This window comes from Thermobia domestica, chromosome 18 (assembly GCF_964235325.1).
Source record: "Thermobia domestica chromosome 18, izTheDome1.hap1.1, whole genome shotgun sequence".
NCBI lineage: Eukaryota > Metazoa > Arthropoda > Insecta > Zygentoma > Lepismatidae > Thermobia > Thermobia domestica.
Window position 1 is genome coordinate 103,381,772 of NC_137471.1, and position 26,966 is coordinate 103,408,737.

The 26,966-nt window shown below is 37.4% G+C and overlaps 1 protein-coding gene across 3 annotated transcripts in view; it reads left to right on the forward strand.

Moving 5' to 3' along the window:
- The window catches only part of LOC145676206 (uncharacterized), a 631,920-nt gene that overhangs the window by 402,719 nt on the left and 202,235 nt on the right, over positions 1–26,966 (forward strand). For 2 of the 3 annotated variants that reach the window (XM_081747126.1, XM_081747125.1), the window contains one exon: positions 20,962–21,219. The exons of the other annotated variant lie outside the window; for it this stretch is intronic. In XM_081747126.1, coding sequence (XP_081603252.1) covers positions 20,962–21,219 — 258 coding nt within the window. The remainder of the gene's footprint in view (positions 1–20,961; positions 21,220–26,966) is intronic. 3 annotated transcript variants of the gene reach the window in all.

Consider the following 26,966-nt stretch of genomic DNA (forward strand, 5'->3'; position numbering starts at 1 on the left):
TAACCGGACTCCTCTAGTCTACCGTAAGCTTTTCCTTGTCTCAAGATACTGAGTCAACACCGGAAAAGTACTTTAGCTCCTACTGGGAACTGAAACCAAGACCTACGTGGGGATCTACCGGATTCAGATTCCTCCGTACAAAACTTCGTAACTCGACGAACATTTGTGAACTTTCTTAACATAACCTTGTTTGTCATCGAAATGATTGATATAGCCTAAAAAATATTTAATATCTCTAGCTCTATCATTTTTAATAGGAGACACTAATGAACAATTACTTGTCGTCTTTTCGGGTGTTGAATAACACAAGTTAAATAATACATATACGTATTAGATCTGCAAAAATCTTCGGATCTCTCAAAACAAAAAAAAAAAAAAAAAAAAAAAAAATCTGGGCGCGTGCCTGGCCTGCTCTAAAAATTCATTTATTTCTGTAACAATACATCAAATGCAGCCTCTACGGCCAATTTACAACAGAATATTTTAACATCAATAATTGAAAAAGGAGAAAATCAGGCAGGATTTATGCTTAAAGATAACATCTCGACATTCACCTTGTGGAACAGCGAAAAAAGCTGGTAAAACCGGTCAGGGTAGCAGGCCACAAGCTTTGCACTCAGGATCTCCCTTTTGCGAAGGAACAACGCTAACCACTAGACTGCGCTCGCTAGACATAATAATAATAATAATAATAATAATAATAATAATAATAATAATAATAATAATAATAATAATAATAATAATAATAATAATAATAATAATAATACAGTTTGACTTAATACAGTAAACAAATTGGGGATGTGCCTGCATTAAGAATCAGCAAACAACGTTGAAATATCCCAAAAATAATGCAGATTGATAGCCAATGACGTGGACATGCATCACGCAATTTCCTAGCTATTTTGTGGGCTTTGTTTTAATAATAATAATAATATGATTTTCACATGCTTGCGCTCACCAATCATGGAACAGTTCTTACATCAACTAATCCTACTCTTGTTATGGACAGCAAAGAGCGCTATGAAAACAAAGCAAGATGAAGAACGAAAGACATTGTCTATTTTCTCTCCCCTTTGCTACTTTTGTCTCACTCTGTACTTCCCCCTGACCCTGCTACCCGTTCCCCCTGCCTTTTCCTTGTATATGACTGATTTTCTCCTATGATACTCACGAAAATCGATCAAGTTTTTTTTTTCTCCTTGTCTCTACTTTAGATTTGCAATAACAACATATGAAAGTGAAATTTCGTTCTGCTTCACCACCTGAAGAACGAAATTCAGTGTCACCCTCTGAAGAACAATACACTTGATACAATGTCCGAGGAGCTCTCCAAAGATCTGATAAGATCTGTAACTGATGAACACAATACCAAACCTGTCTGTTCATCTGTGTTATTCGTGTGGCAAATAGTATTTGTAACCAAGGATGTTATAAAATAGAGGATGTGCCCATACAACGAAATCGTGAAGCCATACGTCACAGCTTCGCCACACCTACTCTGCCCACTCTACGCCACTGAGATCGCAATGTTTCGAGCCAACAATCATGGCGGAAACGAGAGTAGCCAATCAGACGTGCCAGCTCAGACGATGCTCGACTGTTTTTCGGCTCCATTGAGTTCGTATGATGAAGACACGTATGGGCAGATCCTCTATTTTATAACATCCTTGTTTGTAACAAAATAGCTTCTGCTTTGCTCATACTTGTTCCATTAGACAACCGCAGAGGAAAGAATCTCATTCTGCTGGTACCAGTTGTCGACTTTCTCCCACCAAGCGTGACAAAGAATATCCGAAACAGATTTGTTCCTTCAATTAGTAGCGGTAGAATAACGTTACATGCTCGAATAACGTTACGGCGTCGTAACGAAAATTGGTGTTACGTCTTGTACCTATCTATATTAAATAACCAATAATTTTCTTACAGAGAGCTATTTTCGTTACGTTACAGTTACGTTAAGTTATCCACCCCTGCTGATGAGTTTTAAGCGGCTAGCAATCGTTTTGGTTATTATTTGAAGATCGATATTCAGAAGCGTAATAGGACGAAAGTGCTCAAGAGAAAATCATCCGGATTTTTTAGGAAGGAGGATCAAGATCCCATCATTCTGTGGAATACTAGAGGTGTGTAATAATTCATTCATTATTTCAAGTACTGTCTTACCCACAATATCCCAATATTGCTTATAGAATAGGTACGGTAGTCCATCAGGCCCAGGGCATGAGATATTATGTGATTTCATCAAAACACTCGTCAATTCCTCGATCGAAAAGGGGTGCATGAGTGAACCCAAGGCGTCGGGAGGGGCATGCGGTAAAGGAAAATCTAGTCTTGTATGTCGATCAACGTATCCTGAGGTGTGTCATACATTTGCTTATAATAACGAACAAACTCATTTTGAATATCATCAAAATTGTAGAGGGTTTGTTCCCCACAGACATCAAGTCAATCTATGTATTTGGAGGTATTACGGTACATATTACGCATATTATGATAGAAGGTGATCTTTTCATTTTCCAGTTGTTCACCAAGATGTGCACGGCTGTACAATACATCTTAGAAAAAAGTTGATGTTCCACTTGACGTAATTTTGCTTTAATGTGGTTCATGAGAGTAAAATTTTCCGGTCTGCTCGGTTGTGACCATTTGTCATTCAAAATTTTGTAATAATATTCCTGGGTATGGAGAAGATCGGTCGTTGTTTCTCGAGCTTGCCATTGAGAAAATGAACGAATTTTATGTTTAGCGTAAGCTACCCATCAATGATTAAGGCTGTGGTAATAGCGTTGTTGTTTACACCAATACTGCCACTTACAAAGGAACAAGTTTTAATATCAGGCGGTTTTGAAAGTCGAGGTGGCAATTCCCAATATGAGCGACCAACAGATCGACTCACAGCTTGTGGGAACTTGTAGGTAATGTAGGCAGATACATGATCAGAAAAAGAGAGGATGCGCAAGGCCGCTTCTGTAATATTTTGCCGGGATACTTCTGATATATAGATCGAATCTAAACGTGATTGTACTCGGGCGGAGCGGTAAGTCATTTGGTGTTCTGCATGACATAATAACCAAACGTCACGTAGGTGAAGCTGTGAGATAAGAGTCTGAATAGCCTTACATGGTATATATTGTCCTGACGTGTCTGATGGTGATTCCACCACATTCCAATCTCCTGCCATGATAGGTTCGTCCGGTACTACTGGTAACAATGGCACTATATCTTTATTATAAAACTGTTCCCTGCGTAAGCGGTTGTGCGTCCCAGATGGTGAATAAATGTTAATAATTGTGAACCCCTCGGAGAAACAACGAATTGCCCTCCCGGAAGGTAAACAGCTTATATCGTCCATTTGTATCTTTCTTGTACAGAATAGCAGTTCCCCGTTGGTTTTCACCTTGATTAATAATAACATTATATGCCGGTAAAAAGGAAAATGAGGAGAACGCCACTTCTTGAAAGAGAAAAAAATCGGCATCAATTTGTGCTACAAATTGTTGCAGTAAGTGCTGATTAGATAAGTTGGAAATAGCACTTAAATTGAGTGTACAAAATTACCGCACTTTAGGTAGAGGCATATTAATGTTGGAAACAGTAATGCTGCTACTGCAGAAAAAAAGATAAAGGCAAATAAATCTTTCAGGGAAAGAAAGTACAAAGCCAATCAACATATCGATGCACAATACTTAAAGTGATGCTATGGAACTGACTCTCTACCCGGACCAGTTTGTCGGGTAGTTAAATTCAACAGGTAACTGATTCGCATGGTTTTCTACTGTCTTCAGTGATGATACTGTTTCTACTTAGTCATTAGGTGTTATGAAGGAAGTATCTAAATCGTAACTAAAAGTTTCGGCTACAGTTACACACACACCACTCGAATGGGGGGAATCAGCAAGATTCGGCTTTCGTTTCTTATCTAAAGGCAGCGATTCAGCTTCCTCGTCCAATGTATGCGTCGCACTTAATTGCTGTTCGTGGGTTTTACTATTCACTTTGTTTACTTGCTGTGAACACGATTCACCCATTTTACTTGTTTCAGAAGCGCGTACTGGCGTAGGTAGTTCTTGAGTAGGTCCAGGCATGGCAGAAGGCGTCACTTTACTCGCTATCGCTGGAGATACTAGAGGCGAATGAGATGCATCAACAGGTTTGAATGAAACCGGAAATGCAACATCATCATTAAGAGAAGACACACTATTATCACACCTAAGCAATTCATTTGGCGGGGTTCTCATTGGCGGTAGAATCTCAGCAACTTGCACATTCGCGTATCGCCTTGCAGATGGAAGTGTTCCTTTAAAGATTTCCGTCATTCGGAGTTCCTCAGCATGTTGCGATGCGGGGTGTCTTACATTTCTCTTCTTTGGACAAAATGGCTGAACGTGTGCGGGGAGGCACACATCCAACACGGTGTTTCTTGCCCCTGGTACACCTTGTCTCAAAAAGGTTGAGCGCATTCTTTATTGCTGTTTTAAGGCAAAAATTTTCTAAGTCCAGCTTCGGGTATCTTCGGGAAAAAGTAAGCCAGGTTCGAACCTCCAAGCCAGCCTTTGCAATCAGGAAAAAGTTTGCAAATATGTTTTTCTTCTTTTAAATATAATAAAACTTGTTACCAAGTGTAGAAAAAAAAGCAACATTGATTGAAATACTTAATGATACAATATTTCGAAACCTTGTATTAATTCCAAACCACATTCCTCCTCGACCACATTCCCGAAACCACTTCGAAACAACATTCTTGTTTGTCATTTAGCTCTCCATACGTAATTGAACATTTAGATACGTTAAAGAATCTTTCCATATGTAAAAGAATGCTCAAAGTTAAGACATAGAACGTAATTATCGCCTCAAAAACAGCGTCTGTACTGGATATGATAGTCATAATTATCTTGAGAAACGTTATACATGTTTCGCTAGAAGCATGTCTTCGTAAATCCTTGTGTTAGCTCACTGGTAAGGTATCGGATTTCAAATCTTAAGGTTACGAGTTCGATCCCCATCTGGGTCAGTGTTTTTTTTTATGAAATTGTATTTTCCGCAATGCATGAAAAATTATATAAAATAATTACATTAAAATACATAAGTTGTTTATATATAACATAATAATTGCAGAACATAGTAATTATTATGTTTAAAATATAACATCTGAGATAATTTTCACAGTAGGTCGGTATTATATATGAGAATGTTAAATACAAGTTAGGAAAATCGTTCAATAGCAATAAATAAATTATGTAGTGTATTTATTTGCAGCTATTTGTCATATAGAGGGTACTTCTCAATATTCATATTACAGCATATCATTTATGTTCTTGAAAAAGTATTCGATGCATAAAGAGAGGGTATAAACAGAGAATCCAAAGTCGGAACGCTCGCAAGAAATTCATGAACCCCAAAGGTCACGTGAGCAGACTGGAATTGTCCTTATGAAGCATGCCACAGCAGAAAGTCTTTACATAGATTTTCAATTCAATTCCCATTGACGTAACTAGGATATTTTTCTAAGGGGGGCATGGTCCATTAGTTCTGAAAAATTGGAAGAGTCTTTTAGAAGACCTTGTTATGATGTTATATATAGTCTCCCTTACCCCGCACTCATAATCAACTCCAAGTTATTTAGTTCTAACACGACACTGTCATGTAACATTTCAGTGAAAATTTATTTTTTTGAAATTTACTTAAAATTGTATACGTATGATTGTATACGTATGTACATATACGTATGATAACCAGTGGTGCGTAGCAGAAATATTATGAATAAATCATGAATTACGTGAAGTTTAAGTGCTGTTTATGCTTCCACATGAACCTTCAGCAGGGTACAGGTTTCCAGAAGAGCATAAGAGAAGTGAAAATAAGTGTTTTGTGACTATCGACAATGTGCTACGCAGGGGCGGATCCAGGACGGACTTCTGGGGGGGGGGGATTGTAATACTGCTACTTAGAGCTACTATTAAGAGCTCCAAACTCTGGGATGGGTTTTATTTATATATAAATAAGAAAGTTTCTTCTTCTGGGGAGGGGGGCGGCAATCGTCCCCCTAGATCCACTCCTGGATGAGGTATGAGTGAACCAACATCTATTGGAGCATCTGCACGGTTACATGCTATTAGCAAAGAAGACAACAACCAAGCAAATGATTGGTCCATGTAAAAAACAAAAACAAAAAAAAAAATAGTTAAATTTTGTTTCCGAAGACCATTTTAAATAAGTGAACTTGAAATTTGTGTGTTTCGTAATCGTAATTTCCACCTCAGATTACTTCAGTTTAAGAAACCGGAGGAGCAGGGGGGGGCTCATTTTACTATTTCAGAGAGCCTCTTTGTTCGAAATAATAAAAAAACAGCCAAGAAAACTTTTTATTCTTCATTTAATGAATATGAACCACAAACATCATCAAATCATTGCACTTTCATTGTTCCCAGTGTTGCTAACTGTGACATCAAAATTAGCGAAAATTCGCTAACTTTAAAAGGCTGCAGTTAATCCATGAAGCATTGGTCGAGAATGATATTTGGTGTGTTTATTATTTAGGTAAACTTGAACCATCTGACAAAATTTCAGAATTTTAAAATATGGTGTTTTCGAGAAAATGGTCGCCCAAAATGGCGATTTTTGAAAATTTTACAATTTCTCGAATTTTTTGCGACAAAACGGTTGACCACAGAAGCAATACAATTTTTTTTTCGAAAAGCGGGTAACTAGGTCTGATCAACCGTGAAAACAGAATTTTAAAATTCGAACCGGAAGTGCTCGAAAAAAATTTGCAAACTTCGACTTTTCAGATAAATTGACGTTCATTTGTTAATTTATGTACAAAAAGATACGCATGCGCAAACCAAACTATAATAAAATATAGTTTATTTATATCTCTATGTACATACCACAACAAGAATTATAACTCTAGCTGTCTCCATAGCCGAATGGTGAGGCTCCGAAATTGACCATTTTCCATGTCTTCTACAATTCATAAATTGTACTCCCCGTCTTTGATGGCCCATTACTTGGCGGGAAAATTTTTTTCGACAAAACAAAAAAATATGGGTCTCTTAAAAACATGTCTAGTTGCTATAAAAAAAGTTTCAACAATATCTGAGATGGTGATTGTACAATTTTATATTTTTTTGCCTGAGTTGAAATGGAAGGCACCTAATATTAAATTAGATTATAGTTTAGTGTCCCTTTTAGGAGCAAAGCTGTATAAGACGTGAACCTACAGCTTAACGTGGGATTTGAACCACATGAACTCCTACCATGAATCAAACCGCGGACTCCCACGCCGAAGAAGCGTACGCTAACCACATAGCCACGGTGAGGTTCAATATTTAGTAATATCTATTAAGTTGTAAAATAGGATTTGCGTAATTTTCACTAATATAATCTTCACAATGTAAAGTCTCAGCTAAGCACATGATCTTATTTAAAATCAGAAAGCCCATCTTTTGTAGTTCAATCTTGGGTTGGACTCTGAGATTATAGAAACCCGAATGAGATACTTTTATTCTATTTGTACAGTACATCCGTCCTTTCATAATCTCCGTGTTTGATAAGAATAGTTACGAATAGAAATTTAAGTCACATTCAAATGTATCAGACTGTTCAATTAATCTGGGGATGGTTAAGAAATTAAGTGCGTCTGGATGTAGAGTATTTCGCAATTCAGTTGATACAATGTGAATGTATTAAAATCTACTGTTACACCCATCAAATTTAAATTTTGAAAAAATATTCTCTGTGAATACTAAACAGGATATTTTTTTAAAAAGTCAATTGTTAATTATATATATTGTTAACCCAGGCTGTTAATAAGGCAGGTTTCGTGAGAAAGGAATTCTCCAGGGGATAATTCCTGAGTTCGTTATATTAAATATATATTTTGAAAATAAATTGATAAATAGCACTAAATTTATATATGTAGTGTTATTTATCAATTTATTTTATCCTTGTGACACAGCGTCATATTACCTTTGTACATGAATACAGTTAAAAACACTTCATTAAAATAATGAAGATAAGTAGGGCAGGTCTTTACAATTAGTTTAGAAATATAATTTCAAAATCTGTCATAATTCAGGCCCATGTTTGGCATCTTTGCAAGTCTCAAGTGTGGCAACCCTGTTCCTTTCTTTTTGCTTTTCATTTGAAGTGCTGATGCCCATTTACATCACTTGAAAAAACCAGCACACTATTTGCAAAATTTCCCTTTGCGAGACGCCACAAAGCTCTCAGTAAACATCTGGACCAAATGGGCTCTCTCTTCTTGTGTGTATGTTTGAAGAAAGAAGAGCCAATGTGCAGTTTTTCTGAGCTTAATTGTTGAATTTGTCGCTGTGGTAAAACTCTTGACAAATAATATAATAAAATATACTGCTTACCCAACATGAGCGCGGATTGCAGAGAAAAGCAGCAAACTCTAAAGTACCTTTATAGACTCTCCCCGAAATTAAATGCATAGATCTATTATTTCCAATTGGAAGTCATTTTCGCTTCTAGGTTACTAGTGACGGAATTCTTTTTTGTATCTTTGTAGTCGAGAAAATAATAATAATAATAATAATAATAATAAATTCATAGAAAAAATCTTATAAATACGAAAGTAATTCACAGTTTCCTTCATAATGAATGGAATTGTCAAGTACCTTCCTATTTATTGGACTTTATGAATATATAATTATTCATTATAGTGCATAAAATGCCATACAAAATTTACAAATTTGCGTAAAATTTGAAATTTTATCGCAATTTGCTACGTAATATGTAAATTATTAACGCTTATATATACGGTATGTAAAGGTCTTATATATATATATATATATATATATATATATATATATATATATATATATATATATATATATATATATATATATATATATCCTCAAACAGCGTTTTCTCGAGACGAGTCGAAATAGTCTTAAATCTCAACTCGTCTCGTGCTCATCCCTAGCTAGAACTGAGCCGAGACAACAGCTCATCCCAACCAAGCCGGCTCGAGCCGATGGCTCATCCCAATCGAGTCGGCTTGAGCCGGTGGCTCACCTGAGCGGAACCAAACCGAGTTGATGGCTTACCCTAATCAAGCCCACTGGAGCCATCAGCTCAGTTGAGTCGAGTCGAGCCGAGCCGATGGACTCGTTTCAACCGATCCCTCTCGAGGTGAAGGCTCACCTGAGCAGAGTCAAACTGAGTCGGTGGCTCATCTCTACCGAGCGGCTTGAGCTATCTGCTTACTCGAGTCAAGTCGATGGCTCATCGCAACCAAACCAGCTCAAGCCGTCGGCTAAGTTTGGCCGAGTCGATATCTTAACCCAACCGAGCCGGCTCGAGCTGTTCACTCAGTTGAACCGAGTCAAGCCGGTTAACATCACTTCCCCGGGTGGGCTTCTGCTTGAGCTCAAATCTTCGACCGTACAGGTCTGAGCCTTGATGGTAAGAAACACAGTACCGGTATATACGTATATTGATGTTTACCATATTTGAAGTTGTCTCATTATAAAAATCTATTGTCAACTAGCTATCGAGACGAGACGAATACAAGCAATGTCTCCTCTCATGAGCAAAACTAAAGGTATTCTACATTAGTTCTTATATTTCTCATAGCTTTCGATTTCCAGTCTAATCACTCAATCAGGCCATGATTTCAAAACGAGCTAAAACGAGCTGAACAAGCGAGCCATTTATCAAACTCGACTCGACTCGAAACTCGACCTCAAAACAGCGACTCGGCTTAGAACTCGACTCGAGAAAATTACCTTTGGTTCGACTTGTGCCCACCTCTAAAATTTTTGGCAACACTGTTGGGGGGAGAGCTACAATGGATGAGTCAAGTTATTTCGTCACTTCCGCTGTGAACCTAAGTACAAGATTCCAAAAATCACATTTTTTTGGTTCCAAACAATATGTCTGCTGGGTGAAAGCATACACTGGAATGTGTTTCACTTCCTTTGGATACAAATGTGTTGCCTTTCCTACCTTATCTTTAATCCCGTAGTAGCTTCTTTCCGAAAGTATTTTTTTAATCAATTCTTCCTTTCTTAATAGTATTTATAAGTCAAAGTATTAGGTAAGCATTGTATGTTACTTATCTAGCTCATAGAGCCGCATCTACGGGAGAGCAAGCAAGGCACGTGCCCCGGGCGCGTGGTTGGAGGGGCGCCTAAAAGAGAGGTTATATATTAGTACCTTTCTGACGGTATTTAATACATTTCATCAGAGTGCGAAAGTATGAAATCAAAGTGGGAGGAGACTGGAGGAGTGAAGAGAGAGAGAGAGAGAGAAGAAAAAGCTCGCACTTTTACACTTCAAATGTATTAGGCCTATATAAATCTGCACACTTTAACTGAGACTACAAAAATCACACCAGTTGTTTAAATTCTTCGGCTACATTTGTTAACAGCCTAATTATAATTGAAGATTTGAGTTAAGTTTGGGGCTTATGCTATTTTTCATACTTCTGTCCTTTTAGAGCTATGTTCATCATAACATTAACTTATTTTTCATCTATTTTTAAAACCGTTGGTAAAAAGTATACATGAAACATTTACTACAAATTAACAAAAGTAGATTTAGATTTATATACCTATCAAGCGAGAAAAGAAATTCAAAAACAAAACTAGAAAATGAAAGTAAAGTCACTGCTTTATGCTTGAAGGAGCCTTGCTTTTCTCACACATTTTGTCAATAATAAGATTGTTGTCTATTTTGGACAGAATGTCTCTTTCTGAGTTCATCAGGAACAATGATTCCAGATGTTCATCTGTAAGTCTTGAATGGAGTCTTGTTTCTATGTATCTGAGCTTTGAAAATGATCGTTCACAGGACACTTGTGTTGCCGGTAATGTAAGGAGATACTTATAAACTTTGAATTATTCTGTGTAGAGTCTTGAGTACATATTGTACTGAAGAATCACATCGAAGGCGCACTTAAAGCAAAAATTGCACTTCACTCCGTCACATTTTATAGATCTTAAGTCCACAATATCGTCATTCGGCCCCAAATATTCCTCCTCATCTTCCATGAAATCTTCAGAAAACTTGTCCTCTTCAATCGTACGAACTTCAACAGCATCTTGTTTCTTATCTTAGTTCTCATAAGGAACATCTGTAATGAGTCCTTCAATACTATTTGACATTTCTGTTGCAAAGTGTTGTGTTGCTTTGTAGACTTTGTCAAACTGGTCCCTAGCTTCTTTCAACTTATTTTGAGTTGAGGATATCAGGTGCTATGCTTGGACATAGTCTAAATTTTTTGTTTGCAAAAAGTCTGATAAACGTGTGGTATGCTGAAAAATCAATAAAAACATCATAGCCACAATGATAGTCTCAAAGGAGCACAGCTTTTGAATGAGAGACATTGCATCATGTCTGACTTTGGAATTGAATTCTTTCGAGTTGCCGATTGCACTTAAAGCTGCTACGAGTTCCACATATACTGATTTTGCTTTTCTTGGTCTGGCATCCTTTGAGTCCGGTGCCCAGTAACGAAAGTGCCCAAATATTTTTACAGCAGCGTTGCTTTTACTTCTCCATCGGGTTATCCCAATAGCCTCAAGACGGACGCTTGGGTTTTGTTCCAAGTACACCTCAAGTCGTTTCTGGGATTCTTTCAAAAGTATCTGAATTTCCTGGAGAAAACCAAAGAAAGATATACGAACACCCAAACTCTGAACGGTGTCACTTATCACCAAGTTCAACACATGTGAATAGCACCATATGTGATTGTGTTTCGGATTGATCTCTTTCAGCTTTGCTGTCACACCTTTATATAGTCCGCTTATATTTGACGCTCCATCAAAAGCGTCAGCCACATATTTTTCGATAGGTATTTCTACTTCAGCCAAAGACTGTTCAAGGGTTTGAAAGAGGTTCTCTCCTGTAGTTGAAATTACATGTTTGAGGGCAATTACTCTTTCCTGAACAAATCCATTGTACACATACCGAAGCACTATGGAGCACTGTTCATATGACGAGACATTTAGGGTCGTGTCCATGATGACAGAAAAAACTCCAGCTTGGTTAACTTCTTTGGCAATTGCGGTTTTGATTTCAAGTGCAATTAAGTTAACAATGTTCATCACAGTTGTTTTACTTAAGAAAGTAGCAGTGCTTCCCCTTCCGAATTTCTTGTTACCACTTTCCTGCCTCTTAACAGTGGTTCTTCGCTTTTTTCAGACTTTCTTTGTGTAAGAATAAAGATTATCATTGTGCTGGGCTAATAATAACATCATTGCTAGGAAATTTCCATGATTTAGTGTAGGATCATGGATAGTGTCCACAACGTTATCTAAAGAATCTTCATTCTGAATTTCGGTCAACATTTTTTAGAACCATAGTCCGATAGTTCAGGAACCGCCTCCACGTGCAAGCAGGATTTAGAAACAGAAAATTCCTTTTTCGAAAATTTTTATTGTGATAATTTTTGAACTGCTCCAGATTTTGAAATTTTGGGACGTGGAAAATGTTTTCATTTTAAAAACAACTTAAAATAAATTTATAAGGTTAAAGTTATGTGATTTTACTCAAATCTTGTGTAAACCAATAAAACGAACATTTTAACCAAAAAAAAATCTAAAACATTTGGAAGAAAACAACCAATTTGAAAAATGTTTCAAATGGAAAATTTATTCCTAGCTTCAACCATGGCTAAAGCAATTCAGAAGTATCGCAATAGAAATCCATTGCCAATAAATTACTGAATAAAATTTCAAATAACTCAAAATAATGTTAAGTTCGACAATTTACTTTGTTATTTTTTATTTTTATGTGGACCCATTTAATTACTTTAGCTACGGTGCACTTATTGTGTGAAACTTATTTTATGACATTATAATAATTAATGTATTAAATAGATGCGCTTAACGCTAGCATTAGCAAGGGTGTGGGTTGAGGGGGAAGCTCCGAGACCCAACAAATTTGTCTGGTTTTTTTTTAAAAAAAAAACTTTCCTAACAACCAACAAAAAATCTGAAAATTTTGGTATTGTCAGGCTTCAACTCATTGATGATACAGCATACTTGGTTTATTTTTAATGTTTATCTTTTAATAATTGTAAATTAAATAATGCAAAAAATGTGCCTTTTTAGTAGTAAAAGACTATATATAGAAATATGTAAATGTTAGGGAGCTGAGCCCCACATCTATCTTACCATAACTGAAATGTCGCAGGAAGGTGCTTTCGTGCATATAATATAATATACTAAACTGCTTTTGACCTGTTTAGTTATTTTTTAATAATAATAATAATAAAACAAATAAGTTATAGTCACTGGCATTAATAAAAAAAATCGTCTACAATTATACCTACGTATAAATATATATAGCTGGTGACACTTTGATGGAGAACACTAATGGAATAGAACAAAACTTTGTGATGTCTTAGATCCCCGAAGTAAGTATAGAACAATATAAAAGAGTTAAATAAAACACAATATGAAATAACTGTTAGAACACTGCATCTAATAATGTACACGTACACAATTTCTACTGGATACCAAGAGCAATAACGTTTAAGTCGTATTGTAGATTGAAAAGTTTGCTTAGAAAAATCAAGACAAAATGAATTGATTACTCGGAACATGTGTAGTCTACCTCTTAGTAATGCTTGTTGTTAAGTAAAATAGGTGTAAATAATAATCCAAGTGTACCATTCCGCCAAATAATCACTTGCGCCCTACACATAGTTCCCAAGTTCCATGAAACACCACTTAAAACCAACAATTACAATACATTTCTCCACTGAAATTATTTCATTTCCTAATTTCACTTCTTCTCCACAAACCCATTATTTGTCTGGTCAAGGGTCAATTTTCTAAAGTTGATGAGCTCGTTCAGCACTTCACCCCTCTTTATCAGTAACTAACATGAACCTTTGCACTCCAAATTTGATAAGGTTGTATAGCCACTTATCAGCGAAAATAACAATACTACATTATACTTAACAATGTACTTACCAAATCGTATCAAAGTCTATTAATATATTAGAAAGTTTCTTCATAAGTCACAACATATCAGTTTCAAATCATTCTTTAATTCGTGACCGCCCTTCAAGCCATTTGATGTGCATGTTAATCACAAACAGTATACAGTTTTTGCAGCATTCTCAATTGTCCAAAGTCACAGTACAGATTTTGCAAGTATTGTATTCTATATACATTATGTATTTGGGCACAAGGGCGCCCATCAGGGGGACAAGGTGGGGCGATTTCCCCCCTAAGAGGAAATTGTACTTGTGAATATCGAAAACCCAATAGAATTTTTACATCAGTTACAGCAAAATTTCAAACTATATTTGAAGCGTCGCTTGTACTTGCTCCCCCTTGGAAACCACAACATGGGCGCCCTTGTTTGGGCATCATATAATTTTGTATATGTATACTTTTTCAATGTGCATATATACGTAAAATAATCTATCTACTATATTATAAATTATCTATTGAAGCTTTCCTGGCGACGTATTGTGAACAGGTCTTCTCGGGCTAGCAGCCAGGTGAATACTGTTATATCTTGCGACGTTTCGAGGGCTAACATCGTCCTCATCTTCAGGCTAATATGATGGTGGAATGGAGTGTATGGAATATATATACTCATGTATGTATAATTGGACTTTTCTGATTGGTGGTTGAAATGGCGGCTTCTGATTGGTGCTTGAAATGGCGGGATATGATTGGTGTCCATGTTTTACTCAGTTGGAATCCTGTGTCTCTGTTAAGGTTCGTTTTTTCTTGTATGATAGCAACGGCTTCTTTTATCCTCCTGTCCCAAATTCTTGAGCATTTTGCTATTATTTCGGCATCTGTGACAAAATCTTATGTTGCTGTTTGATGCTATGTTCAGCCAGTCCGGATTTTTTCTGGTTGGTTTAGTCTGATGTATTACTCCAACCATACATGGGCAAGTGTGAACACCATGTGAAAAACTCAACATAGTTTGTAAAAAGCCTGAAAACGATGAAGATCTCTTCCAAAGATCTTATGGTTTGTTTCGACGTGGTATCATTGTTTACCAGAGTTCCGGTCAAAGATACAATACTTCTTCTTGGGAAACACTTCCGGCCTGAGATATTGGATCTCTTTCAACATGTTCTCACTTCAACCTTCTTCCTATGCCGGGGTCAGTACTATGAGCAAACGGACGGCGTCGCCATGGGGTCTCCACTCTCACTTGCAGTAGCCAATTTTTATATGGAGCACTTTGAACATGAAGCACTGAAGAAAGCACCACTTGCACCTACACATTTCTATAGATATGTTGATGACATCTTCACCATCTGGTCACATGGACGCAACTTCTTACAGGAATTCCTGCAGCATCTCAATAACCAGCATCCGAATATTAAATTCACAATTGAAGTTGAACAAGATGGACGTCTACTATTTCTTGACATCATGATATACAGAAGACCGGATGGCAGCCTAGGCCACAGGGTATACAGGAAACCAACACATACAGATTTATATCTGAACGCAAACAGTTTCCATCACAAAGCTCAACGGCTTGGAGTTCTCAACACTTTAGCACATAGAGCATTTTCCATCTCCGACAACGATTGTTTAATAGATGAACTTAATCACCTTCGCAGCACCATGCTACAGAATGGATACTCAATGCGAGATATAAATATGGCCCTGAAAAGGACCAGAACGAAGGACAGTGACAAGGACAAAAGTGCAGAAGAAACTGTGAATGAAGAACGGAAGAACACAATCTGCCTCCCATACACCGGGAACACTTCTGGAAAGCTCAGCAGACTATTTGCCAGGTACAACATCAGGACAATACACAAGCCTCCAGCAAAAATAACTCTGGCTCCTGGAGTTTACCGAATTCCATATGAATGTGGTAAGTCATATATTGGACAAACAGGACGAACCATTGAAGCCAGATGCAAAGAACACAACAGTTACATCAGACTAAACCAACCAGAAAAATCCGGACTGGTTAAACATAGCATCAAACAGCAACATAAGATTTTGTTCACAGATGCCGAAATAATAGCAAAATGCTCAAGAGTTTGGGACAGGAGGATAAAAGAAGCCGTTGCTATCATATAAGTAAAAACGAACCTTAACAGAGAGAAATGATTCCAACTGAGTAAAACATGGACACCAATCATATCTCGCCATTTCAAGCACCAATCAGAAGCCGCGATTTCAACCACCAATCAAAAGAGTCCAATTATACGTACATGGGTATATATATTCCATACACTCCATTGCACCATCATATTAGCCTGAAGATGAGGACGATGTCAGCCCTCGAAACGTCGCAAGATATAACAGTATTCATCTGGCTGCTAGCTCGAGAAGACCTGTTCACTATATTATAAATGCCATTGTATATGCTTGTATGTATGTATGTATGTTTATATGTATGTATGAGTATGTTCCATATCTCCTAGACGGTTCAACCAATTTTGAGCAAACTTGGCATAAATATTCTTTCGTACCAGGTAATCAACACTGTCGGGGTTAGCAACAGAAAGGAGGGGGTGGAAGCCTGAACCCAATGCTATTTAAATGGGGTTATAACAGTAGGAATGGTTTTAATGGTATAACGTAAGAACGAGAAAAATAATTTTAACGAAATTTTGAAAACATATAGGTTATAGTGTGACATAAAACAGCCTTGCTATACAACGCCACTAGCGCCCCTAACGGCGGGATTGGGAGGGAGAGACATGTAAAAATGATCCAAAATGACCGAGATTAAAGTCAAATCAATATATTTCGAAGTCGCTGAGATCATTTATGGTACCACCAAAGCCTAAAACAGAAAGGGCAAGGCCGTAGGCCGAGTAAAGACGGGATCTGGGGGCGGAGCAGTGGAGGTGGGAGGGTTCATATATATAAAAAACATCCAAAATGACCGATATTAGAGTCAAATCTATAAATTTCAGGGTCCCTAAGATCATTATAATGACATTCCCAAAGCCAAAAACAGAAAGAGCGAGGCCGCAGGCCGATCAAATACCGGGTCTGGGGTGGAGCCTTAGCTGGCCAAAGGCTAGCGAATTTATAAGATAATTCTGTAGCTTTGTTATTTTTTAAAACAAAATTGTGTTCAGAGAGGAAACTGTGCGCCTTCCCGAGGCTAAGACGAGTCTTAGCCCCTCCTGAGGAGGGCGCAAAGCCACTGATGTAAAGAGGCGCAGCGGCCATAGGGCCGGTACTTGATATGGCCAGTCCACCCCTGGATTTACGTGTAATCCGAACTACATGAGCTCCGCCCGGGAATAGAACCCGGGTGTCCCACGCTAAAAGCGTGTACGCTAGCCGCTTAGCCACGAGGGAGCTCATCTGTCTGGCAGTGTAAGCAAAAAGAAAAAAAGAAAAAAAAGAAAGAACGCAAACTCGAAGTTTGCGCAACTGGGGATCAAAACATTCTGAATGGAGTATGAGAAATAGTAACCATCAATCAAAGTGGGCTTTTGCTTATTCATTACTTCGTTAATACTTAATTCCTTCTAGAAAGAGTGAAACAATACTATGAAGAAACTCTAAACTAAAACCGAAAGAATAACACAAGGAAGCAGAGTAGTTTCCGACTGGTTAAACTAGTTATATATACTATACCTAACTATTACGTTGTATTTCTTACCACACCACGAAAGTAATATACCGTTTTTACCAGCCATAGAATTTGGAGCCACTACAATACTGCATTAGTCACGCCGTAACGAAAGCTGAAATTCAAACGCCTGGCACTCGTAGCCGTTGAAGCTGTGTTGTTATTTCACGCGGTCTGCGTTGGTACTGCTCAACACAAATACGTACAGTCTAAAGCCAGGAAACATCACCGACAGAAGCCAGGGGCACAAGCAGTGCCCTACACTTCGCGAACTCAAACCTTAATTCAACATGACCTTCAACTACGTTCTAGAAACCAAACCAATGCTAAGGCACAAACTCATCAACTTCCTATATGAAAACACAAGAAAAAAATTCTAACTTTTTAGTTCCAGAGTGATGACATAACAATAATACTAAAAAGGCTTTAATTCTCAGTAACCTAAACATTAACTAGGGAACATAACAAGCAATAAATAAATAAATAAATAAAATAAAATTAAAAATTAAAAACCTGACAAGTGAGCTCTCCCTAACTACTTTTTTCAAATTTCAGTGAGGCTGTAAGATATGTCAATATCATAACTTCTTTAAACAAAAGAGAGCTCTGTAGTAGAGCGCGTACCTCTCACACATTAGGTCCCTGGTTCGATTCCTGCTCCCGACAAATAAGCTTTTGGTGAACACTGTAACTGTGGTTATTCTTAAGGCTCTCCCGTTTCCTTTCATTTTCTTGATTCCACCATTATCATGTATCTCATCGCCACCTTCTCACTTACATTGATGTACAATCATAGAGCGTTACACTAAAAGAAAAAAATAGAAAAGAAAAGAAAGAAAGAAAGAAATCTTGCAAATAACCTAGTAAAAATGGGTTTTCCGGACTACGCAAGTGGCCCCACGTAGCGTAGTCGCTAACGCTCTCGCCTTCGGTGCGAACGGTCCGGGGTTCGATCCCGGTGGGGGAACTCGGTCGAAAAAGTATTAAAACATTTTAAGTTACAGCCATCCTGAATGAGGTTTCCTTGGGTTTTCCTCATTCACACCAGGCTAATGCCGGAGTGGTACCTAAATATAGGTCCCAGGCCGTTTTCTACCTTCCCCAATCCTTTCTTCCCTTCCTTTCGCCGGATAGTATGCTCACCGAGGGACGTCATTCCTCATATGTGATGGGCCAACAAGGCCATTGGTGCCGAAAACCCAGAAATCTAAATCCTAAATCTTTACTACACAAGGAAATTTTCGCGCTGAAAACGGTTTCTTAGCAATTAAGATAAGCAGTCTTGTAGTAACTCTGCACCAAGTAATAAATCGTCACATACCTTGAATATATATAATGAAGAAAAAGAAAAATAGGGACCTTGAATAAAGAGTTGAGAAAAAGACTCATAAAATGCTTCGTGTGGAGTGTTGTACGGTATGGGGCGGAAACGTGGACATTACGTAAAGGTGACGAAAATCGACTGGAAGCCTTCGAAATGTGGGTGTGGAGAAGAATTGAAAGAATTAGTTGGGTAGAGCGGAAAACGAATGAGAGAGTGTTAGAAATCGTGGGTGAGAAAAAAACACTTTTAGATATTATTAGGAAGAGGAAGAGAAACTGGTTGGGACATTGCCTAAGAAGAGATTGTATCATGAGGGACGTCCTAGAGGGTATGGTGTCGGGAAAGAGAGGGAAAGGGCGAAGGAGACTACAATTAATTGATGATATTAAAACAGAAAGGTCATACCCGAAGACGAAAAGGTTAGCGGAGGACCGTGGAGCATGGCAGCTTCTCAGCTGCGGCAAGTGACCTGCCAATAAAGGCAGAATACCTATGATGATGATGATGATGATATAAAACGGAATGAATTAACACATAACATTCATTTTGCTACCTTGAAACGTAAAATGTTTCAAAACATTAATATTCAAAGATTTCTCAAAATTCAGATTCACCCATTCCATTCTCCTCAACCATTAACGAAAAAATGAAATGAAATCTTTAAGTTTTACGTCCCACGGTTATGCCGGTTAGGCTAAAGGAGACGGTGATAATGAGATATGAGTGAAATGGTGGAATGAAGAAAGTGGGAGGAAACGGGAGAACCCCGAGAAAACCCACGAGCACGGTGTTTGTCCACCACAAAGTTCACTTGGCGGGGGCTGGGATCGAACCCGGGACCCCAAGCACCAGAGGTGAACGCTCTACCACTGAGCCACCGCGCCCCCTCAACCATTAACGAGTTGAGTTGAGGTGATTTTGAGTTGAACGTCCCGTTCAGCAGCCAAACTATATGAGACGTGGACCTACTGATTAACGTGGAATCCGATCCACATGAGCTCCCGCCGGGAATTGAACCCGAGTCTCCCACGCCAAATCAATTTTTAACGAGTTACAATAGTAAGAATTGTAGTCATAAACTACATTACTTAGTTAGTACTATATTGAAGCAAGTTACACTAAAAGAATATATAATTAATGGAATATTTAACTAAAGTAATAGTTTACTATTGTACTTGCCCAGGCTTTTGTTTCCTTCCTCTCTTCTTTTCCGTTTGTAAACAACCTCGTTTCGCAAGCAAAATATGGTAGTTCACTGATATCAGCCATGGCGAAATAAAGAATGTCTATAGGCGGTTAGGATCTCACACACAGATGGATGTATATAACATGTAGGTGGAGTATTTAACATACGTATACGTATGTAAAATAGGGAAGATTGTTAGATGTCAGACATCCTGCAGCGACTTGATGTAACATCTAAGCGGGTAAAAGGCAATACCTGTGTAGTATATGGATAAAGTACGCTCCGTACAGATTTTACTTAGTAAACATAACGAATCCTTGTATTTGTACAATATACCGCTGTCCGGATAATGGATTTTTCTGTGTAGCGGAAAATGAAAGAAAGGAAACCATTGATCAATATTGTACCTTTAAAACTGCAAATATTAAAAATATTTAAAGCTTGACTTAACTAGAAATTGTAAGTGTACCAAATATATAGGTTCATGGATGTACTTAAAAGTTGAGTGTCTCACATCTACAGTTTTTAAAATTGTCTATTTTATATTTTAGAGTTGGTGACCTTCCTGCAATGAGAAATTGAAATTCTTGAATTACTTGTTGAACGGACGCTTCAGAATCGAGAAAATTAACACAATAATCAATTTTGAATTGTTTGAAAAGGTTCTGTTTTCATTTCTTACCTTACAGACATTTTTGTTTCAATTTTTTTTTCTTTTTCGTTTCACGAAGTTTTCCTTTCGAATTTCTGCATTATAATACTGTTTGCTTCAATGTAATATAATTTCTTTTAAAAATTTAGTTTCTGTGTCTTTTTCATTGGTTTTGGTACTTATTACTCAATTCGATTCCTTGCTTATTCATAATTCTCATTTATATTTCAGGATTCTCTCGAACACAATGCCCGCAGCTTCAAGATATTAACATTGCGAATATCCGTGTTTTGGGCAATATATGCTATTATTTCTCAAGCACAACTAGGATGAATTTTCATGATGCAAATACATTGTGTGCTCCTGGAAGTTTAGTATATGTCTCGAATGCTAATATACAAACTTTTCTGGAAAACAATCTTAACAATTCAGTATTCTTCTATTGGATTGGCTTGGAGAGAAAAGGAAAAGAACTGCAATGGATAAATGGTAAAAATTCTAATGTGCAATAATTATCTTAAGACTATTTGATATATTTCAGCACAGATGATTTCCGGTTTAAGACATATGCAGCTGATGTATAATAAACTTGAAATCTGTGAAATTTATTCCAACATCACAAGACCTAATTCGAGTCCCTTTGATAACTCACGGTCAGACTACTCCCAGCATTTACGTAAGCGCTAGACAAGTCGCATCAATGTGATTGATTTTTACGGTGTCTAGTATTACACGCGTCTGACACCAAGCTTGATTTTTGGACAAGTATGTTTAGCTCTGTCGATTTTGACACTTACTCATGCCAAATAATGAACAACGTACTATATTTTCTGTAATCTTTTTAACATATGATTATTTATTTGCCGAAATTTACAATTTCAGAAATACTGCCATGGATTGTCGTACTTGTTCTAACTTACAATTATTACGACTTTTAAGTAATGCAACGATAGGCAATAAGTGAAGTATTTATTTTTCCATTTGTAAGATAATGGACTCCATTCCAATATTGTTCTTTGCCAAACGTCTCGTATTTCCACCCATAAAGATTGTTTAAAATGGTGTTAACCTAAGAGCAGAATAAGTAGATATTATATGTGAGTAATGACACACCATTCTCACTTATGGACAATAAAATTTAATGAAATGCCCGAAAAGTGTATCTACCAAACAAACTATCTGCAACATATTCCCACTACTCCCAATATGGGTGCCCGCACACACTATAGCAACTTTCCCAAATTCACAAAACGCTTAACGAATAGAAGATCAATAAATTCAAATTATTTATTGCGTTTTTTCGAACTTATTTTGTACACTCTGAATCAATAAATTGCGACAGCTAACGCCGTGCAATTAGGCCACCCAATATACACCTTCTTATCCCATAATCGTGTCAGGTAAAGAGATCATCTCTCTCTCCTCCTGTCTTCTATAGTAAAATTAGCTAACAACATGAGCGCAATTCTTATTTCACACTACACATATATTAGTTTCGACAAAATGAAATAACAAAAAAGAGACGAAACCAGATTGATAGGTTGATTTAGGGAGAAACTGAAACACACACAATGAAAAATTGGAACTAATGGATGTCTATTACACACAGATTCAGGAATGGGACAGAGGGAGAGAAGAGGAGAGAAGAAGAAAAAGAAAAGGGAGAACAGATAAAACTGTGGAATTCAAACGTAGTAAGAAAAGAAATTAGCATTATAAAGTTACGTTTCCACAAATCCAACAGTAATATAGAAATAACGTTTGTTTTTACATATTTTTTCAGAACTATTCGAATATATAGAGGATGCTTTAAACATTCATTATGTCCGTTTCATAATGGATAGCATACTCATATTGTAGAAGGCCCATGCTGGGATACTAACTAGCGTGGTGGACAAGTCTACCAAAAGGGCACCCATAGAAACACGAATATATATATATATATATATATATATATATATATATATGGGTGCCATTTTGTATGAAAATCACCAAACTTGTTTTAGTAACGTAAATAGCTAAATTGTGAAAACCTCGAAATCCTCTTTACTAAAGAAACACTTTTTTATTTAATATAATAACGTTTTTACCGTGTAACGTGGGTTCCTGTCACCACGGCATGGCGCGTCCTTAGGTTGCGGATCGAGGAGAAGGCCTCTAGATATAGAGGATAGCTGCGAATATACTGAATAAGAGTCGAGAACACACGACTAGGAGTGATCCTCCATCTTGGGGATTTGGGTAAGGCTAACAACCTCATCCTGTAAAAAGAGGCACTTGTTCAGAAACATTCACAAAAGCCTCGGACAAGGACTGATAACTTGGCACGACCTCACCAAAAGAAAATGGACATGAGATTTGAAACATGGAATATTAGAAGTCTTTATAGGGCAGGCGCGTTAAAATCTGTAACGAGTGTGTTAGAGAAATACAGGATGGACGTATTAGGAGTTCAGGAAGTTAGGTGGGAAGGAAACGGATCTGTGAATTCCGGAAATTTTACGTTCTTTTACGGGGAAGGAAATAAAAGTCTCCAGTTAGGGTCAGGGTTTTTGTTCACAAACGAATATCACCAGCAATTAAACGGGTTGAATTTGTTACTGACAGACTTTCTTTTATTACTCTTAAGCGACAGTGGTGTGATATTATTGTTTTAAATGTACATGTTCCAACTGAACATAAGGGTGACGATATAAAAGATAGTTTTTACGTAGAAGTGGAACGGATATTTGACCAAATCCCGCGATACCATATGAAAATTCTATTAGGGGATTTCAATGCAAAGGTAGGACGAGAGGATATTTTCAAACCGGTTATAGGGAACGAAAGTTTGCATAAGGAAAGTAATGACAACGGTGTTAGACTCGTGAACTTTGCAACATCCAAAAACCTAATCGTGAAGAGTACAAAATTCCCACATCGCGACGTTCATAAATAGACTTGGACATCACCAGACAGAAAAATACATAATCAAATTGATCACGTTTTAGTAGATAGAAGAAGGCAATCTAGCATAATTGACGTTCGGTAGTTTAGAGGGGCTGATTGTGACACTGATCACTACCTGGTAGTAGCGATAATACGAGAGAGATTATCGTTCAATAAAGGTAATATTCAATGTCCGAAAACGGAGAGATTTAATTTAAAGAAATTAGAAGAGAGCCAGGTAAGAGAGGAATACAAGATTGAAGGTTCGAATAGATTCTCTGTTCTAGAAGACTCGGAGTGCACTAGTATTGAGGATACTTGGATTGAAATTAGAGATAGCATTAAAGGTTCAGCAATAGAAGAATTGGGACACGCGGAAATACGTAGGAACAAACCACGGTTCGACCAGGAATGCATTAAACTAGCAGAGAAGAGAAATCAGGCAAAATTACGGTGGCTACAAAATCCGAATGAAATAACTACACAAAATTTCGCAGATATCAGGCGGGAAACTTCCCAAACTTTTAGAACAAAAAAACGCCATTTTTTGAAAGCTAAAATAAAGAACTCGAAGATAATAGTAAAAATAAAAATATTCGGGACATGTATAAGGGGATCAGCGAATTTAATAAAGGCTTATATATTAAAGAAACCTGACGGTACAGTTCTCGCTGATACGGATAGCATCTTAAATAAATGGAAAGATTTTTTTGACGATTTGCTGAACACGCAGCCAAAAACTAATGTGCGTGGAGAAAAGGAAATACACAACGTAGAACTGTATATTTCAGAACCCAATCGAATAGAAGTAGAAACCGCTATAAAATTAAAGAAACACAAATCTCCAGGTGTAGATGAAATTTCGGCTGAGTTAATTTTAGTTGGAGGCAAAAAATTGTAGAAATAGACACGCAAACTCATTCTCCTTATCTGGAACAAGGAAGAATTGCCACAAGAGTAGAAAGAATCAGTCATTGTTCCAATTCACAAGAAAGGCGACAAAACTGACTGTAATAATTATCGAGGCATTTCTATTCTGTCAACATCCTATAAAATCCTTTCAAATATTCTATTAGCAAGATTGACCTCATACGCAGATTAAATTATTGGAGATTATCAGTGCGGATTTAGACGAAATCGATCAACTATCGACCAAATATTTACCATTCGCCAAATACTCGAAAAAAGTGGGAATACAATACCCCGGTACGTCAATTATTTATTGATTTTAGAAAGGCGTACGACTCGGTTAGGAGAGAAACATTATACAACGTTCTTACAGAACTTAGGATACCGAGAAAGCTAATTAGATTAATTAAGATATGTTTAAATGAATCCCAAAGTAAAGTCCGGGTAGGAACATTTTTGTCCACGAGCTTTCACGTCGAAAATGACCTGAAACAAGGAGATGCGTTATCACCATTATTATTTAACTTTGTTCTGGAATATGCTATAAGGAAAATCAAAGATAGCAACCAGGGCCTAGGGTTGAACGATATTCACCAGGTTATGGCATATGCTGATGATGTAAATATAATAGGTGATGATATGAGATCAATAGGAAGAAATGCAGAGATCTTATTAAACGCTTGCAGGGGCATGGATTTGCTGTTAGAAGTAAATGCAGAGAAAACTAAGTACATGGAAGTGCGTCGGGACCGTAATACGGCAAATTGTGGAGGCGTTAAAATATTAAAAATACTTTTGATAAAGTGGATACTTTCAAATATTTAGGATCAATATTAACAGACGAAAATCATATTCACGAAGAAATTAAATGTCGACTAAAAGCAGGGAATTCGTGTTACTATTCGGTTCAAAATCTCTTGTCCTCGCGAATTCTGTTGAAGAATTTGAAGCTTAAAATATATAAAACGATGACTACCTAACTAATTGTCAGTATGTCGACCTTTGGCACGGATAACAACGGCGACACGTCTTGCCATGCACGCAATGATCCTTGGTAGGTCACTGGAGAGAGCTGACACCACATATACATACACAGGTCACCTAATTCCCGTAAATTCCGGGGAGGGGGCGATGAGCCCTGACGTCAGGTTCAATCACACCCCAGCTGTGTTCGATTGGGTTCAGATCCGGCGAGTTGGGGGGCCAGAACATCACTTGGAACTCGCTTCTGCGCTCCTCGAACCCCTGCATCACACCCTGGCCTTGTGACAGGGTGCATTATCTTGTTGAAAAATGCTATTACAGTTGGGAAACATGGTCGTCATGAAGGGGTGTGCCTACTTTGACACACCGTGACCCACCACTCACCATGAACCACTCTCATCCACTTTCACCTACTCTGACTCACCTAAATCCATCATCATCAACTCTGAACACGATCCACGGCCTCTTCTGAACTGACTAAAGAGTTTACACTTGTAATAAAACAAGACTGTGAAATTGTCATAATGGGAGTTGGAATTTTTAGTCAATCGCTCAAGCACCAGTCTGTTACAATAACGGTGGATCTGACCTTTACGATATAAAATAGTAAAGTGTTTGTCAGTGAGGAAATTGAAACAGTTCGAGGTGGGGGGGGGGGGGAATTAGTGTGTGCCTAAAATATACTTGTAGTAAGAGAGTATTCTTGCAAGTGTTAATTTCTGAACGCATTCCACAAGAAACTTCTATTCGCAGGAAAATACCCCTGTACAATATGGAAAAGGTTATGGTTTCTCAGTTCACAGTATTTTTCTCACAAAAGACTTGAAAAATCAGTTGTTCAGCTCGGGTACCCTATGTGAGAGCATCTCCATAAAGTATGCTCATAATTGTAATTTGTGTAATCACTAAAACACCACGTTAAATTTAAGTTACAAATATGCATAATTACAGTTAATATGAATATTTATTCAAAGTAGTTTACCTAAAGCAAAGAAGAGACTTACTAAAAATTAGATACAAAGTTGAATAACACAAATAAGCCATTAGTAATACAAGTATACATTTTCCGTAACTCGTAATTTTCCACCTTAAAACAAATCTGAAATCGGATTTATTTCCTGTTGGTCACTTTTTGGCGGTAAATCATTCGCAGTGGAATGATGTCCATCCTTCAGCCAAGAAATAACTAGCTCGTCTACTTTGAGCTTGTCTAGCGGTGGGCCATTAACATTGATGAACAACAAGTTAGACAATGTTTGAGCACTTAGTCTATTTCTAATATCAGTCACCTGTAAATTCATAAGGGGAAATCTCCGTTCGCACTCTGTCGTGGAAATTGATAATACTTCTACCCGATTTCTTCAACTTCTCATCGACAATCTACTTGTTAGACTTAAGTCTGATAACGATTTTTC